Genomic DNA, 15,288 nt, shown 5'->3' on the forward strand with positions numbered 1-15,288 from the left:
ATTTGCAGTGTTGGCCGAGTACAAATGATTTCCTTAGGCTAACATTGAGCTGAATTACTTTTCAGGAAGAATAAAGTCAGACTGGTGTTTAGACACTGACAGCCAGCATAAATGTACTTATTTATACTACCAGGGAATCATGCTCCGTATATTTCCAGCATTAATATTATGCATCGTTGCATCTATATTCCATTTTATGTGATTTCACACTGTGCTTGCTCCGAGATCACGCGTGCAAAGCTAATGCTGGTACACACTGCAAGATATATCGGCCGTTCAATTGAACGGCCGATATATCGTGCGTGCATTGGCCAGCGTGTACAGACGATGGCTGATATATCTACAGATATATCGGCTCATCATGCTGTGCGCACGGCCAGTCAGCTGACCGCCAGTACACTTGCTGCAGAGGCCGCGGATGATTGACATCACAACTGGGTGGGCACATGTTAATGCCCACCCAGTTGTGACGTAGGAAACGACACATCGGCCCGACAATTGGTAAGTGTGTATGCACTTATCAAACGTCAGATCGGCCGGATGCCCGATCCATCATCCTAGTGTGTACCCACCTTAAGGATGATGCAGCATTGTACGGATGCCATCTTACTGTGTGTAATGGGGTTAACCGGGTGCTCTCATGTACATGCGTTTAATCATGCCTATTATTAACTGCTCAGTGATAATGAGGATGGTTATGAAACTAAGGGCCTCATTTATCAATTAGTTTTATCATTCACAACAAGTGATAAAACTTGTGTATGATAAATGGTGCTCCAGCCAATCAGCTCCCAACTGTCATTTTTCAAACAGATGACAGTTGGGAGCTGATTGGCTGGAGCTCCATTATCATACACAACAAGTTTTAAAACTCATTGTGAATGATAAAACTTGTTGAGAAATGAGGCCCTAAACGTAAGTAGTGGGGCTGTCCAGCCACAGAGATGCTTACAGTATCGGCGCCTTTAGTTCCGTCCACGCAATGCGGCTGAGTTCAACTCTACATTGTCTCCTCTACTGTATATGCAGTGGGGTGGTATAATGTGTCGACATTGAGAATGACGACAAGGTCTGAACATCGACGTATCAACACTGACAATATTGACATTGTTAATCTTGACAGTTAATGAGACCCGTAAATTAATATATATTGATGTAATGATATTATTTATCACAGGCACAGGGGGTGCTGCCACAGACGGGGATAGAGCTAGTAAGTAGAAGGTGAAAAATAGAGTCTGTATTGGCTGCACTAAGTATATAGTAAACTTTAACCTTTATTAATAAGTTTAAAAATTCAAAGTTTTTAATGTTTGAAATAAATCAATTTACAGATAAGCAGCAAGATTTTTAAAATATAGTGAATTTAGGGAGTGTAGTAAGGTGAAAAATATTAAGTGAAATTGAAATAGTATTCAACTCTGTGCTTGTAAACCCTCTTCTTTTAAATTGTAATTTGTATAAAAATTAGGGATGTTCGTCGACCCCTGAGTTTTGGTTTTGAATCTGTATCTCCTCGTGTTTTGGATCTGGATTTGGTTTTTCCAAAACCGCCCCTTGCGTGTTTTGGTTTTGTATTTGTATTTTATATTTTCTTTTAATTTATAAAAACTAGTAAAATCACATAATTTGGTGTTTTTTTGTTCCTACAGTATTATTAACCTCAGTAACATTAATTTCCACTTGTTTCCAGTCAATTTTGACCAGCTTACAATATTGTTTTCATCTGGTTTAGGCCCAAAATTTGCACCAAGCTAGCTGGCTGACTAAGCTAAGTGGCGGCAGTGGGCGGCACAAACACGTGGCAGTTCAACTTCCAACATGGCACATAAGGAAACATATGTTTTCATTAATCAAGAGGCCTGAGGGAGTTGGAGTATGTATGTAGTTGAAGGCCGAGACAGGAAGGGTTAATTGGTTGTAAATTTTATTTCATTTTTTGATTCTGAAGCAAATTTATGAGGGAGGAGGGGAGAGCATGGGTGAACAATATGTTCCATGTTTTGCCCACAAAATCAACTTGGTGGTTCAGAATATTTTTTTTAAATTAAAGGGGCATGCAGGAGATGCTGTCTGTGGCCATAAACATTTCTGGACATTTTTGGCATTCAGCAACCGCATGTCAAAGATTGCAGCAGCAGTGGTAGTTCAACTTCCAACATGGCACATCAGGAAACAAATGTTTTTATTATTCAAGATTCCTGAGGGAGTTGGAGTATGTATGTAGTTGAAGGCAGGGAAATTAATATTTGATTAGTAGTAAATTTAATTTCATTTTTTTATTCCAAAGAAAATTTATGATGGAGGAGGGGAGGCATTTAGAAAAAATATTTAATCATTCACATCAATCCTTGCCCCAGAAGAATCCTTGAGCTGCTGTTGCTGGGAGTGGATTTTCATCCCAGAGGGGGACCGGGAAGACAACTAGTAGCACTTTAAAAAAACAATTGACTGTTAAACAATCCTTTGCAAGGGGGAGCAAGTATGACAGCAGTCAGCCAGTTGCATAGCGGATCACTGACGCCATAACATCTATGCTGGTATTAGATGTGCATCCAATATCTGCCGATAATGCAGTGGGTTTTAGACCATTAATTGAGGTCCTGCGTCCCCACTACCAAATCCCATGAATATTCCACTTCACTAGAAAAGCAATTCCCTACCTGTACAGGGACATTAAATAAGACTTAATTAGTGGCCTTCAAAATGCCATTGTACCCACTGTACACTTAACCACAGATATGTGGACAAGCTAAACAGAGCAAATGCAAGATTTAAGATATTAGGTTTAAGTCATACGTTGTGTCTTTCTTCCCTACGGACACAGATCTGAAGAGATGCAAAGAGCTGTTGGTAAGCAAATTGTCAGCTCAAGTGGCACATGATGCAGCTATGGCTTCTCCTTCAGTTTCTCAAGCAAGTGCATCTGCCGAGAAAAAAAAAAAAACTTTTCCAAAAGACCCACTGGTGATGCAGATGAGTCAACACAAAACACAAAAACTTTTTGGATGGATGCGCTGCAGATGACGTAATGGAGGAGATTCCTAGATGGTTAAGGATCTTACCTCTATTTACTCTGGCTTTCAAAGGGTACAGATGACTTGACAATTCTTGTCCAGATTTGGGCAGAAATAATGCCACACATAAGTGGATTTTTTTTGTCTTGTGCATGACAATGGGATTTTCCTTATCATGGGCAATAACTGTTTCTTCCACTGGTACCTGACTTACACAAACAACAACCTCATTAAAAACATCCTTATTAGCGTCAGCTACACAAATATCCCGCTCATCCTGGTGCACTTCCACAGAAGCATCCTCGATTTCTATGTCAGCATGTTCACTTGTGCTTACATCATCATAAGAAGCAAAACAACCAATCATAAATAAAGGCCTTGGCCTTGCCACTTCATGTGGTGAAAGGCATATTGCCAACTGTATGGCTTTCTGCAGCTACTTTCCCTGTGATGTTTTTTTCTTTACCACTGTAAAAGATTGGTTCTTGATTTCAGATTCCCTGAATTAAGCTCTGTATGCCCTTGGGCATCGGTTTTAGTAGATGATGTAGATGGGCTAGTATCGTCATGACTAGTGGCACTGGCAACAGCTCCAGCACTAGTATGTGGTTCCTGCTCTCCTCTTAACTGATCGTTCTCCATGTCGTCAAACACAAATGAAGTGGGGTACAACACTCACGTCAATTTGTAACAATTTTAAATATTACACTGCAGTATCAATGACCTACAGTGTCACAAGATTATTTCTGAATAAGAAAATAATAACACACTGCGCTACCACTTACAGTATCACAAGATGATTTATGAAAAAGAATAAAGGGGCCTATCCATTAGGCAACCTGAAAAACGTAATGACTAGCGTTCAGTCCTTCAGGTCGCGTAGGTGCGGTGCCCGCACTGAACGGCGTTCACTGAACGTCATTCAGTGCAGGAGACTGACCTCCTGTCTGCGAACATGTGGAACCTCAAGATTGTTGTCAGGTTGACGAGCATGTTCCACAGATAGTCGGCATCGGCAAGGATCCAGCGTGCCCGCGCATCGCTGGTCCTTGCCGGCTATCTATTAGACGACTTTATGAACGTTCCGACCAAAACCTCCTGGTTTTGGTCAGATCATTCAAAAAGTCGTCTAATGGATAGGCCCCTTAACACACTGCGATACCACTTACAGTGTCACAAGATTATTTATGAATAAGAAAAAATAACATACTGCACTGCCACTGACAGTGTCATAAGATTATTTATGAATAAGAAAAAATAACACACTGCACTGCCACTGACAGTGTCATAAGATTATTTATGAATAAGAATAACACATTGCGATACTACTTACAGTGTTGCGCTGCCACTTAGTGTCACAAGATTTTTTTTATGAATAAGAAAAGAATAACACACTGTGCTGCCACTTACAGTGATGTCATTATGTTTTATATATGACGCATGTTATTTAGCACTTTGTTGTGGTCTTGTAGTCGGCATGTAGACTAATCATTTATTCACAATTAAGGAAAGTGAAAAGTTGAATATTAGACTGTGCTACCACTTACATTACAGTGTCACAAGATTTTTTATGAGTAAAACACTTCGCTACCACTTAGGGGTCTAGTTACTAAGCAGTGTTAGGAGACAGAGTGAAAAGTGATAAGTCTGTGATAAGATAACAGCCAATCAGCTCCCAACTGTCATTTTTCAAACACACCTGTGAGATGACAGTTGGCTGCTGATTGGCTGGCACCTTATCACAGACTTATCAATTTTCACTCTGTCTCATAACACTGCTTAGTAACTAGACCCCTGAGTGTCACAATAATTTTTTATTAATAAGAATAACACACTGCGGTACGACTTATAGTGTCACAATACGTGGATGATAAACTGCGGTCTGGCACTTTTATTTTTTTTGACAGTGGGGAAGAGCACCCACTGAATGAGGCAGCAGCCCCTTGATGAACAACACAGACAGCACCCCTTCTTTATGGACAACAAAGCACCCCTGCCGAGTGCGGACAGACCACCTGCAGTGCAAATATGTGGACGATAAACTGCGGTCTGGCCGGCAGTGTCACTAAATGTAAACAACAATAGCGCAGCTAAGTTGCTAACGCAAACACACACACAAAAAAAGCACTCTGATATTTTTTTACACTAGGGAAGAGCACCCCTGACTGACAGAGCACCCCCCCTGGACAACACAGCACCCCTTTTATGGACTGCAGCCCTAGCATGATGGACAGGACAACAACACAGCAGCAGCCACAGGTAATTGACAGGACAAGTGACACAGCAGCTGTAGCACCCACTGAAGGAAGCCCCCTATATACACTGCAGCCTAAGTCCCTTTATATACAACACAGTAGCAGCCTTCAGCCCAAGACCCGACTGGACACACACACTGAGTGACTGACAGTGACTACACGTCTGTTAGATTCTCTCTCCACAGTCGGAGTGAAAATGGCGCCGATTGCGAGGACCTTTATATAATCCAAAACCTGTGAGAATCTGACAGCGGGAGGATGACGTTTTGCCTCGTTTTGAGATCAGATTCAGGCGGAAAAACCTGAGCCGGTCTTAGATCCGACTCGGAATTGCAATGTTCGGGTGTGTCCGGTTCTCTGAGAACCGGACCCACTCATCTCTAATAAATAATATACGTTCAAAAACATTCAGAGATTAATATATTGTTTCAGTCCTTCCATAGGGTTGGGAATACCCTATTTGTGGTTAATCTATTATACAACAGCACATGTTCACTAGATAATAAAATTCAAAAATAATAACTCAAAAGATATTATCAAATCTGATTATCTATTAACATATAGCAGTCACATACTGTATAGAAATTAGGTAGTCCTGTAACTCCATGGGGCTTATGTACAGTAATAGGGTGCAACTTGTGTCGCTGCGGTAACTCCTGCGAGTCTTCCCGTATTTTTAAAGCGGCAATCATTTAAAAGGCAACACCATATTGAAAGAAACGCAGCCATCGGATAACTTGCGTAAGCCGGTGGTTTCACGCTGCCGGGGCCAGAAGGACGCAGACCCTGGAAGGGACGTAGAGAGTGGGAGCAGGGGGGGGCAGGTACTAATTACCAGGGCCCGGGCTTGCCAGACTGCTAGGTGTCCCCGCCTCCAAGCTCTTGATATACTGAGAGGGGGCGGGTCCGGCACAGTGCCGGTGAGCACTGCTTCGGTGCTGCTTTAATAAAATATTTTTATTTAACGTCAATAAGGTGGCAGCACACTGGCATCTACAAACATATGCCCGCATACCAAACCATGCAAATCTTCAAAGGACAGAACTCACAGGACTTGTACGTAAAGTGATATTTATTCACATAACATACAGTATCAGTCTCTGGTTCTAGGTCGTTTATTAAAGTTTATAATGCAGTTCGTCATGTTGCAGCATCATTTCCCATTCAGTGACCATCACTTCTGTTTCTTTATGGAGGATGTGGTCTTGCTGGTAACCTCAGATGTCATTGTGGTTGTGGAAGTTGTCTGTAAAACAAAAAAATATATGGGTCCATATTAGGATAAAGCTGATGCCTTATTATAAATGTACAGGATATAAAGGTTTAAATATCAGTCATCTACCCTCATCCTAGGATGCAGGCAGCAAGTTCAAGCATAGGACTATGTTACTGCCCCACCAGGCTCATAACAAACTGAGGGGAGATGTATCAAACCCTCAAAGCAACCAATCAGCTTATAGCTATCATTTATCAAGTACAATCTATAAAATGATATCTAGAAGCTGTTTGGTTGCGATGTGAAACTTCTCCACCTGACCTCTTTGCAAGGATTGATACATATCACCCTAATTCTCCATTTGATCCAGCCCAGATCCACCTAACAATGCCCCGTTTTGACATTACCAGGACCCATTCAGGGAGGCTCCCTATTTGGGGACCTGAGGATCATGACTATCCTGCCTAAAGCGAGACTGTTGGGAGGTATGAGAGTATTAGGGAAAGGGCAGCAGAGGTAGTGCCTGGACATTGTCAAACGGCAGCGTGGTGCCGTTACTGATGACATGGGTTGCGCCTGCAGGCGATAGAACGGGATGTAGTAATGAGACCGGGGCCACATGGCCTCAGTCTCAATCCCGAACAGAGGTGGCGGCATTAGTATATGAAGGTAAGTACAATGCAGTGGCCGTAAGGGAAAAGCTTAGAAGCCTGCAACTCGGTCTGCAATTAAACTAAAACAGGTGACTCACCTTAGAAGATGACTTGCAGAAGAGCACATCCCGCACCTAAATGTAGATTGAACAACAATTACATAGCAATACTGGTATCAGTGCCAGGGGTGATCATCCCAGCAGCATTGCAGAATGATAGGACAATGCATTCTCAGTTCAGTGCTGCCAGCAAATCTAGGTATTGGGGAGAAACAATGTGTATGATGTACTAAAGCCTTGGAGAGTGATAAAGAGGAGAGATAAACTACCAGCCAATCAGTTCCTAACTGTCAGTTTACAGGCTGTGTGTGAAAAATGACAGTTAGGAGCTGACTGGTTGGTAGTTTATCACTCTCCAAGGCTTAGTACATCTGCCTGTCACTTACATGTGACACATAGGGTAGCGGCTGGCACAGGGCAGCTACAGACAGGATTACAGGCCGAGATTTGTGAAGATCTCTCCAGTGGGAGGAAGAAGAATAAATAAAATATATGGGGCTGTCCACTAAAAAGTACTGAGATTCCTAGAAAACAAAGTGTAAATAAGTATAATATTGTATAAATAGATATATATATATAGAATAATGTCACAGAGGCACAAGCATTAGTGCATAAGCAAATATATGACAGAAGTAATTAAACACTGAACGTTGGGCCACAAACCTGTCTCTCAATTCCCAAAAACATCTCAGTACTCCTTTTAGGGTGACATTTATCAAACCTTCTAAAAAGGATATATCAACCAATCAGCTTCCAGCAATTATTTATCTAGTACACTCTATAAAATGATAGTTATAATCCGATTGGATGCTACGGGCAACCCCTCCACTTGTCCTCTTTAGAAGGTTTGATAAACCTTCCCCTATGTGAGACTGGCTAAGTGATGGACTCTAACCTCAGACGCCCATTTTAGCATGAAGCGGCTCAGCCTGAACATTTCATACCAATAGCTGTGTCTGGAGTCCCTATGCTGTGGTATGGGGCAGCCTACGTTCATGTGACTCTACAGCAAAATGGAGGGTGGGAAGAGAGAGCTTTATTACATGTATGCCTCCAGACATCAGAGCATTTGAAATCAAGATATGGGCTAAATGGTCTGTGACTGTCTACAAAGTGCTGGGCTTCCCTCAACCCACCTTCCCTCCCCTCCATTTTAAGTCACATTGATATGCACTATACTGCAACAGCATCTCACATGCCTCCCTACTCCCAAATCACGACAAAGTCATGATGGACACAGACCTCAAATCTGGACTGTAACTCCTAAATCGGGACAGTTGGGAGGTACAGTATGTTGTATGTGAAGTTTTGTGTGTTTTGTACATTGAGCAAAGAACACCTACAGTGGGAATGTGCTTGACCACTAAAGTCTAATTCGATGGTGCAAGAGGTGCCCAGTCCCATTAGAGGATGAGGCCTGACCTCCACCAGCTCAGTGTAGAGTGGAAATCGAGGAATGCCCTAAAAATGTACCCTGACCATCCCAATCACTTTCAAGAGAACACGGGCCTCTGGGTCCAGGGGGACCCACACCCTGCACCCATGTTCTTTCACACCATTTTCCTGGTGACCTGCACATGCACAGTAGAAGAATCTCTGGGAAAATGGTTGCCACACCATTTTCCTGGTGACCTGCACATGCGCAGTAGAAGAATCTCTGGGAAAATGGCTGCCACACCATTTTCCTGGAGAACTACACATGCACAGTAGACTCTAGCACAGCGCCAGAGTCTACTCGCTTGGGCCGCTGGCTAAAGATAAGGGGGACCGGACAAAGACTGCACATGGGCCCCCTCCTCATTAGGCGAACAGGAGCACCTACTCCATATTCTCATTCTGCCCAATCCTCCTAACTGTTGGTGCAAACATTTTATCCTCCTCTAATGCTGCGACCTTCCTCCATAAACGCTTTGGAATAAAATCTAGGTGCACTGTCACAATTCGCTGCGCATGGCTCGTCCAAGGAGAGATTTGTGCTGCGTCTTGCACTTCATAAATGAGGCCCAGTATAAGAACAGTGTATTCCTTCCAATCTTCCAATAAATGAAGCTTACCTTTCTTTCTGTGATACAAGTCAACAAAATAAAGAATCCCTGCAAAACAGATATGATAAGTATGTATGCATGTTCAGTATGGCGCATGTACACTTACAATAAATATAATTATTATTATACTCCCCCTTGTTATTAGTATAATCACCGGTACTATGAGGATTTATTGCTATGCGCTCACACAGCTGACCTCAATGCTTCAGATTCATTACTCTCTATAGGCATAAAACTAATCACTTAATCTGCTGAGAGGCAAATCATTTCCAAACCACCTTATCACTTGGGGATTTTGAAACTTTCTAAATAAGAAAAAAATAATAATTTGGAAACTTACTAAAGGCAGCGACCTGCTGACAAATTCCATTCCCATCATATATTGGGGCTGATTCTGAGTCACACGCAAAGTGTCTGTAGTTGGGGGCAGCCTCAGAAACCAGATATAGGGGCCTATTCATCATAACTAAAAACTTGATGGAGGTAATTAGGTTTAGAACTCGCATGGAGTTCTACCTAATTACCGGAGGAATTCATCATTCCTCCTCTCCATAAGTATCTTTTCCGAAAAGCTGTTATTTGTGCGATGACCGCTTTTCACAAAATAGATACTTTTCCCTATCTCTTCTATTTTACCGCAGCTGTAATCAGTGCCGCGTATTGGCGCCGTTACGTTAACAAAAGCGTCGCATGCGCAGCACTGATTACAGCTGTGGTAATTGTGTCTCCCCCAACTCTCCGCCCCTCCGCTTCCCTCCCCCACCTACCTGGCCGCCTGTCGCAGGCTGCAGACGCCTGTCATTTTACCGACGCCGGGAGACCGGCATCCCGATCGAGTGGATGCTGGGCGCCGCAGCGGACAGCTGCGGGGAGGGAGGGTTAGGGCACCCGGGGGGGGACTTAGGGTTAGGCACTCCCCCGGGAGGTTAGGGTTAGGCTAGGGGAAGGGAGGGTTAGGGTTAGGCACCCCCTCGGGGACTTAGGTCTAGACGGCGGGTATGGGGGAGTTAGTGTTAGGCACTTAGAGGGGGGATTAGGGTTAGGCGCGGGGGGGGGGGGGAGGTTAGGGTTAGGCACCCTAAAGGAGGGTTAGGGGGAAAAATAGGTTAGTTGATACTTAACTAGGGACGATCAGGATTTCCTCCTCTGTCGGCCAGCCGCTGTCGGGATTTGAACCGCCGGCCAGGGGGTCCAGCGGTAATTCGTACCGATTCCAGTATCACACGCTAAACGCCACCTGAGAGTGGCATATAGTAATATCATCAAATTCCGAAAATACATAATTTCAGAATTTGATGAATAGCCTAATTTCCATATCCCCATACTAAAGTAGACGGACTTGATCAGGAGATATCAGTGATATCTCCTGTGTTAATGGATACTAAAAAAACAGTAATTAAGGAAAATGTCCAAGGAGCCTATTCATCATCGAATGCCGTATGAACTCGCTGCGAGGTATACTTAAGTATGCAACTCGCAGCGGGGGAAGCGTGACACCGGAGCAATTCATCATTGCTCCGGTGAGGGGACAACTGCTCCGAAAAGTTGTCCCCGTGGTTAGTAACTGCGTTACTTACTTCCTCCCCGTCGTCCCGGCTACGCATACGCGAAGCCGCCGGGAGGTAGTGAGGAGGCGGCGGAGGAATCCGCTCGGATCCCTCTTTGCTTACCCAGAACTCCTTCCCATAGGAAGGAGCGGGGATCCGAGAACAAGCGCCGTCTGAAGATGGCGCTTGTTCTCGGCAGCAAACTCTGAAAACTTTCAGTTTTAGGAGTTTGCAGAATACCGGGGGGATCCTATCGGACCCCTAATGATGAATGGAACGGTATTCTAAATTTTCAGAAACTAGCATTTCCGCATGGTTACCTGGCCATTTATCGTATGATGAATAGGCCCCCTTAAAACCGTTATTTTAGTGTTGATGAATAGGCCCCATAGTACCTTATGCTAATGCAAGTTTCTTTAGGGCTAATGCGGGCTCCGCGCATCTGCAAGGGGAAAGCTGTGCCACCCACTGAGATTACGCCAGCCACCGCTATCGTCATCATTAGCATCTGCACTTGAACCAGTCCCATGCTGGGCACAAGAGATCCGTCAGAAACAGGATTCCCTTCCCCACATGCACACAGCTTTTGACACAGGCCCATGACACTGCCTCTAGTCAGGGTGGTTACGTGTGATCGCATCATCACTGCCCAATCCGTCCCGTAACGCCAAAATTCATGGAAAGACAGATCTGACAGTTCCGTCTAAATCAGAATAGGATGGACATATGCAAAGATGCATACAATTGCTTCTGGACATGCTCTGTATGCAAAACCTCTCACACTGGTGTCCGTGCGCAAAGATCCCTCTGACTCAGAATCAGCCCCATTATTTGCTCCTGCACTAAAATATGACCAACTTTACTATGCCTTCTGTCCTTGGACCTTACCTGAAAAGCGTTCATCCCAGCAAATCCGTAGGTGAAAACCTGCTTCGTCAGATGATCGAGATCTGTCAGTAGAGCAAAACCAAAAGACCATGTTAACCCAAAGACTGGTGTTAATACTAGGACAGCTTTCAAGATGCTTTTAGCTGTTTCTCTGTCATCTGGAAGGCTTGCATCAGAAACAGACGGCCTGGACAACTTGGCGATGACTACCAGCAACGTACAGAGGTTAAACACAATGATGGACCCAGCCGGTATAGCGAAGGCGTAAATAGCACCGCTCTCTGGATTTAGCCAGCACACGTTTGCATGGCTGTATCTGCCTCTTGGGTAGAAATACAAAAAAGTGCCAGTGGCTATGATTATGGGGATAAAATAGCCAACAAAGAATGACAGTGAAATGAAAACTTTCTTTCTCAGATGGTGGAACAAGAACAGAAGCTGGTGGAGAAGCATCATACTTTGGGCGAAGGTCCAGAAGAAGAGGGACAGGTAGAAGAAATGGTTCAAGAATGTTATGGAGTGGCAGATGAGTTTTTGGGATATAACTGAAGGAAATGCAGATGACAGGAAGCAGGCATCTGCACAGAGCAAGGACACCGCAATGTTGACCAGCGAGGTGTGCCGAAAGTACGAGATGTTTGTTCTTACTACGCTTTTCCAGACAAACCACTCTATGAAGATACAAAGGCAGAGGGAAATAATGGAAACAGCAAGACCGGCATTGGTAAGCTCTTCAATTATAGGCAAAAATTCTGAATCAATTGACATAAGCACGGCAAAAGAGGTCAAGTGGTTGCAGCTGCAGTAGGTGGTATTGGTCACAACTCTCGATGTGCAGCCAACGTCTGACCATAAGCCTCCAGAGAAATCCCAGAAAACACACTGTTGAGAGTACCTTTCATCCGAGTTGTTTATCTTGAATGACATTAAGATACTGGAGGATGCAGAGCTTCCATCTGATAGTCTTATAGAGGTCGATTGCACAAGACTATTTAATTGCGAGTCATTGCGTTTCTCAGTTTTACTTGGCAGGAGATCTCCGATGGAGCTGAACACCACAGTAGTGATTTTAACATCATTTCCTTGAAGAAGCGAAGATATGGCTTGCTGATTTATCGACAGTCCCACCCCAAGGTATTTGTCAAACGTCTGTTCGTAGTTTTGCCCAGCACTCCCCCTTTCGTAGGTGTTGCCCTTTAAATGGATGTTTTCAAGATCAATTTCAAAGGACCCATTGTCGACCTGCAGACGTTGGCTGAACTGCTCCACCATTTGCAGCAGTTTGGAAGCTGGCGGGCTGCTGGAGCTTTGCCATAGCGACGAGCGGCTGGGATCTGTGAGGTCGCTGGCGACTGCGAGGAAACTCTGCAAGCAAAGCAAGACAAGCAGTCACTGGGGGCTAACGCAAAACAAAACTGCAAATGCACAATAACCAATAGCACCAAGGGTATTAACCTTATTTTTACTTAAATAAAGTGAAAAAAGGTGTTTTCACACCCTTTTCACATTATTTTAGTATCACTGATAATTACTAAAGGGCAATTGGAGTAGAATTCGTAAAATTCTACTCCAAGACCTAATTATCACTTATTTTTAGTAATCAGATCGCATTTCCCATAACTGTAATGGGAAATGTGATCTGGCCAAAGTTACTAAAAATAAATAGTGAAAAAATATCGGGCGAAGCCCTGTTATAATAACGTGGCGTGGAGGTGGTGTTATCCAGGGTATTCCCCAGACTCCTGCTCCGCTCTAACAGGCAGAGCAGAAGCCCGAGCCGGCCCCAGTGATCAGCTGTGTGGTCTAAACAGACCACACGCTGATACACTGCAAAAAAAAAAAAAAAAAAAATTGTACTAAAAAAATACACTTACCTGAGTCCAGGGACCGAATATCTTTGCTTCGGTGATGTCCTGCCTCCGGTCAACTGGTCTCCCATCCTGCACTGGGACCCGGTCATCACCTGACCGGGTCCCAGTGCAGGGTGGGATGTCAGCTGACCGGAGCCACGGAGGACATCACCGGAGCACCAATCACCGGAGGTAAGTGTAATTAAGGGAGGGGGGGTTTTAGGGGGGTTGCGATCGCGTGGGTCGGGGCTTAGCGAAGAGGGGCGGGGCTTAGCGGCGGCCGATTGGCGCATGTGCGGGCACTTGTCACAGTATGTTTTGCAAAAATACCGTGATTAATGTGCGGAGAGGATTCGCAAGGACAGAGCTGCCACCGGTCAGGGATGCCGCCGGTCATAATACCAACAGCGGCATCCCGACAGACAGAATCCCGACACCCGCAGGTAAGTATTGTACCACTAATCCTAACCTCTACCCTAATCCTAACCCTCCTTCCCCGGTGCCTAAACGTAACCTCCCCCCCTAATGCCTAACCCTAACTTCCCCTCCCCGCACCCTATCCCTTCATCCCCGGTGCCTAAACCTAACCTCCCCCCTAGTGCCTAAATCTAACCTCCCCCTCCCGGCACCCTATCCCTTCATCCCCGGTGCCTAAACCTAACCTCCCCCCTAGTGCCTAAACCTAACTTCCCCCTTCCCGCACCCTAACCCTTCATCCCCGGTGCCTAAACCTAACCTCCCCCCTAGTGCCTAAACCTAACCTCCCACTCCCCGCACCCTAAACCTAACTCTCCCCCTAGTACCTAACCCTAACCTTAAAGCTAACCCTCCCCTAACCCCCGATACTTACCTTCGGGATGCCGGCGGTTGGGATACTGGAGCCGGGAACCCGATGCTGTCGGGATTCCGGCGCTGGTATTTAGAACGTCGGCACCCCGCACATTGGGATGCTGACTACATTCCATACTGACAATAGTTAAATTACCAGTCTTCCTACACGCGTGTTGCGAGCGTTTTCTCGGCATGTAACAGTCGCCAACTGTGATCTTGTACACAGGTAACAGGGCTCCGCTGTCTCAGATACGGCGCCCATTCTGAGTGACCATAGCTTCACTCAGGAGGTCGATGTTTGCCTGATCTGTGTTCGATGCTGCGGATGTGTACGCAGTTGCGGACAGCTGCGATGGCTCAGGTGGGCGTCTCTGTACAAGGCCTGGCCGCTGTTGCATTAGCATATTTTAGCAGTATTGGCCTACAACTCTGAATCAAGCCCGATATAACTGAAAGAGTACAGTATTATTCAGCATATTGTGTCTGCTCTCTGGGGTTAGTTACCAGTTAATTAGTACCCGTCTCTAGATGGCCGGCATTCCCCTGTGTGTTACATGTGCTGTTCTGTGGGGTTAATTAGCAGTAAGTTACTGGCTATGGGCCTGATTCAGAGCCGGACGCTCTGACCAGAGCGCTCGCTCTGAATCAGGACCCTCCTGCCTATTCTTGGAGCGGCCTCTTGGACGCTCGCATAGCTGTGGGTTACCACCCACAGCTTATGCGAGTGTCCATGATGATGGTCGCCATGGTCAAGACCATGGCGACCATCGGGCTTGCGACGAGACCCTGCGGTAGGGTCTCGCTGCCGCAAGCCCTGGAGTGATTTTGGCTCTATCAGAGCCAAAATCACTCCCACTGACATCACTAGTGATGTCAGTGGGGCCGGACCCAGACGGTAGGCGTTCCCATGGGAACGCCTCCCTCTGG

The 15,288-nt window shown here is 45.1% G+C and overlaps 1 protein-coding gene across 2 annotated transcripts in view; it reads right to left on the reverse strand.

Annotated features, from left to right (window-relative positions):
* Positions 1-6,370: 6,370 nt before the first annotated feature.
* The window catches only part of LOC148533787 (adhesion G protein-coupled receptor F3-like), a 63,607-nt gene continuing 54,689 nt past the window's right edge, over positions 6,371-15,288 (reverse strand). For both annotated transcript variants that reach the window (XM_088467362.1, XM_088467363.1), the window contains exons 14-17: positions 11,681-13,045; positions 9,255-9,293; positions 7,240-7,275; positions 6,371-6,518 (exon numbers count right to left, since the gene is read on the reverse strand). In XM_088467362.1, the coding sequence (XP_088323488.1) occupies positions 6,447-6,518; positions 7,240-7,275; positions 9,255-9,293; positions 11,681-13,045 (1,512 nt within the window). In that variant the 3' untranslated portion in view covers positions 6,371-6,446. The remainder of the gene's footprint in view (positions 6,519-7,239; positions 7,276-9,254; positions 9,294-11,680; positions 13,046-15,288) is intronic.

The sequence above is a fragment of the Taudactylus pleione genome, unplaced genomic scaffold (assembly GCF_031769625.1).
Source record: "Taudactylus pleione unplaced genomic scaffold, aTauple2 ptg000070l, whole genome shotgun sequence".
Lineage (NCBI taxonomy): Eukaryota > Metazoa > Chordata > Amphibia > Anura > Myobatrachidae > Taudactylus > Taudactylus pleione.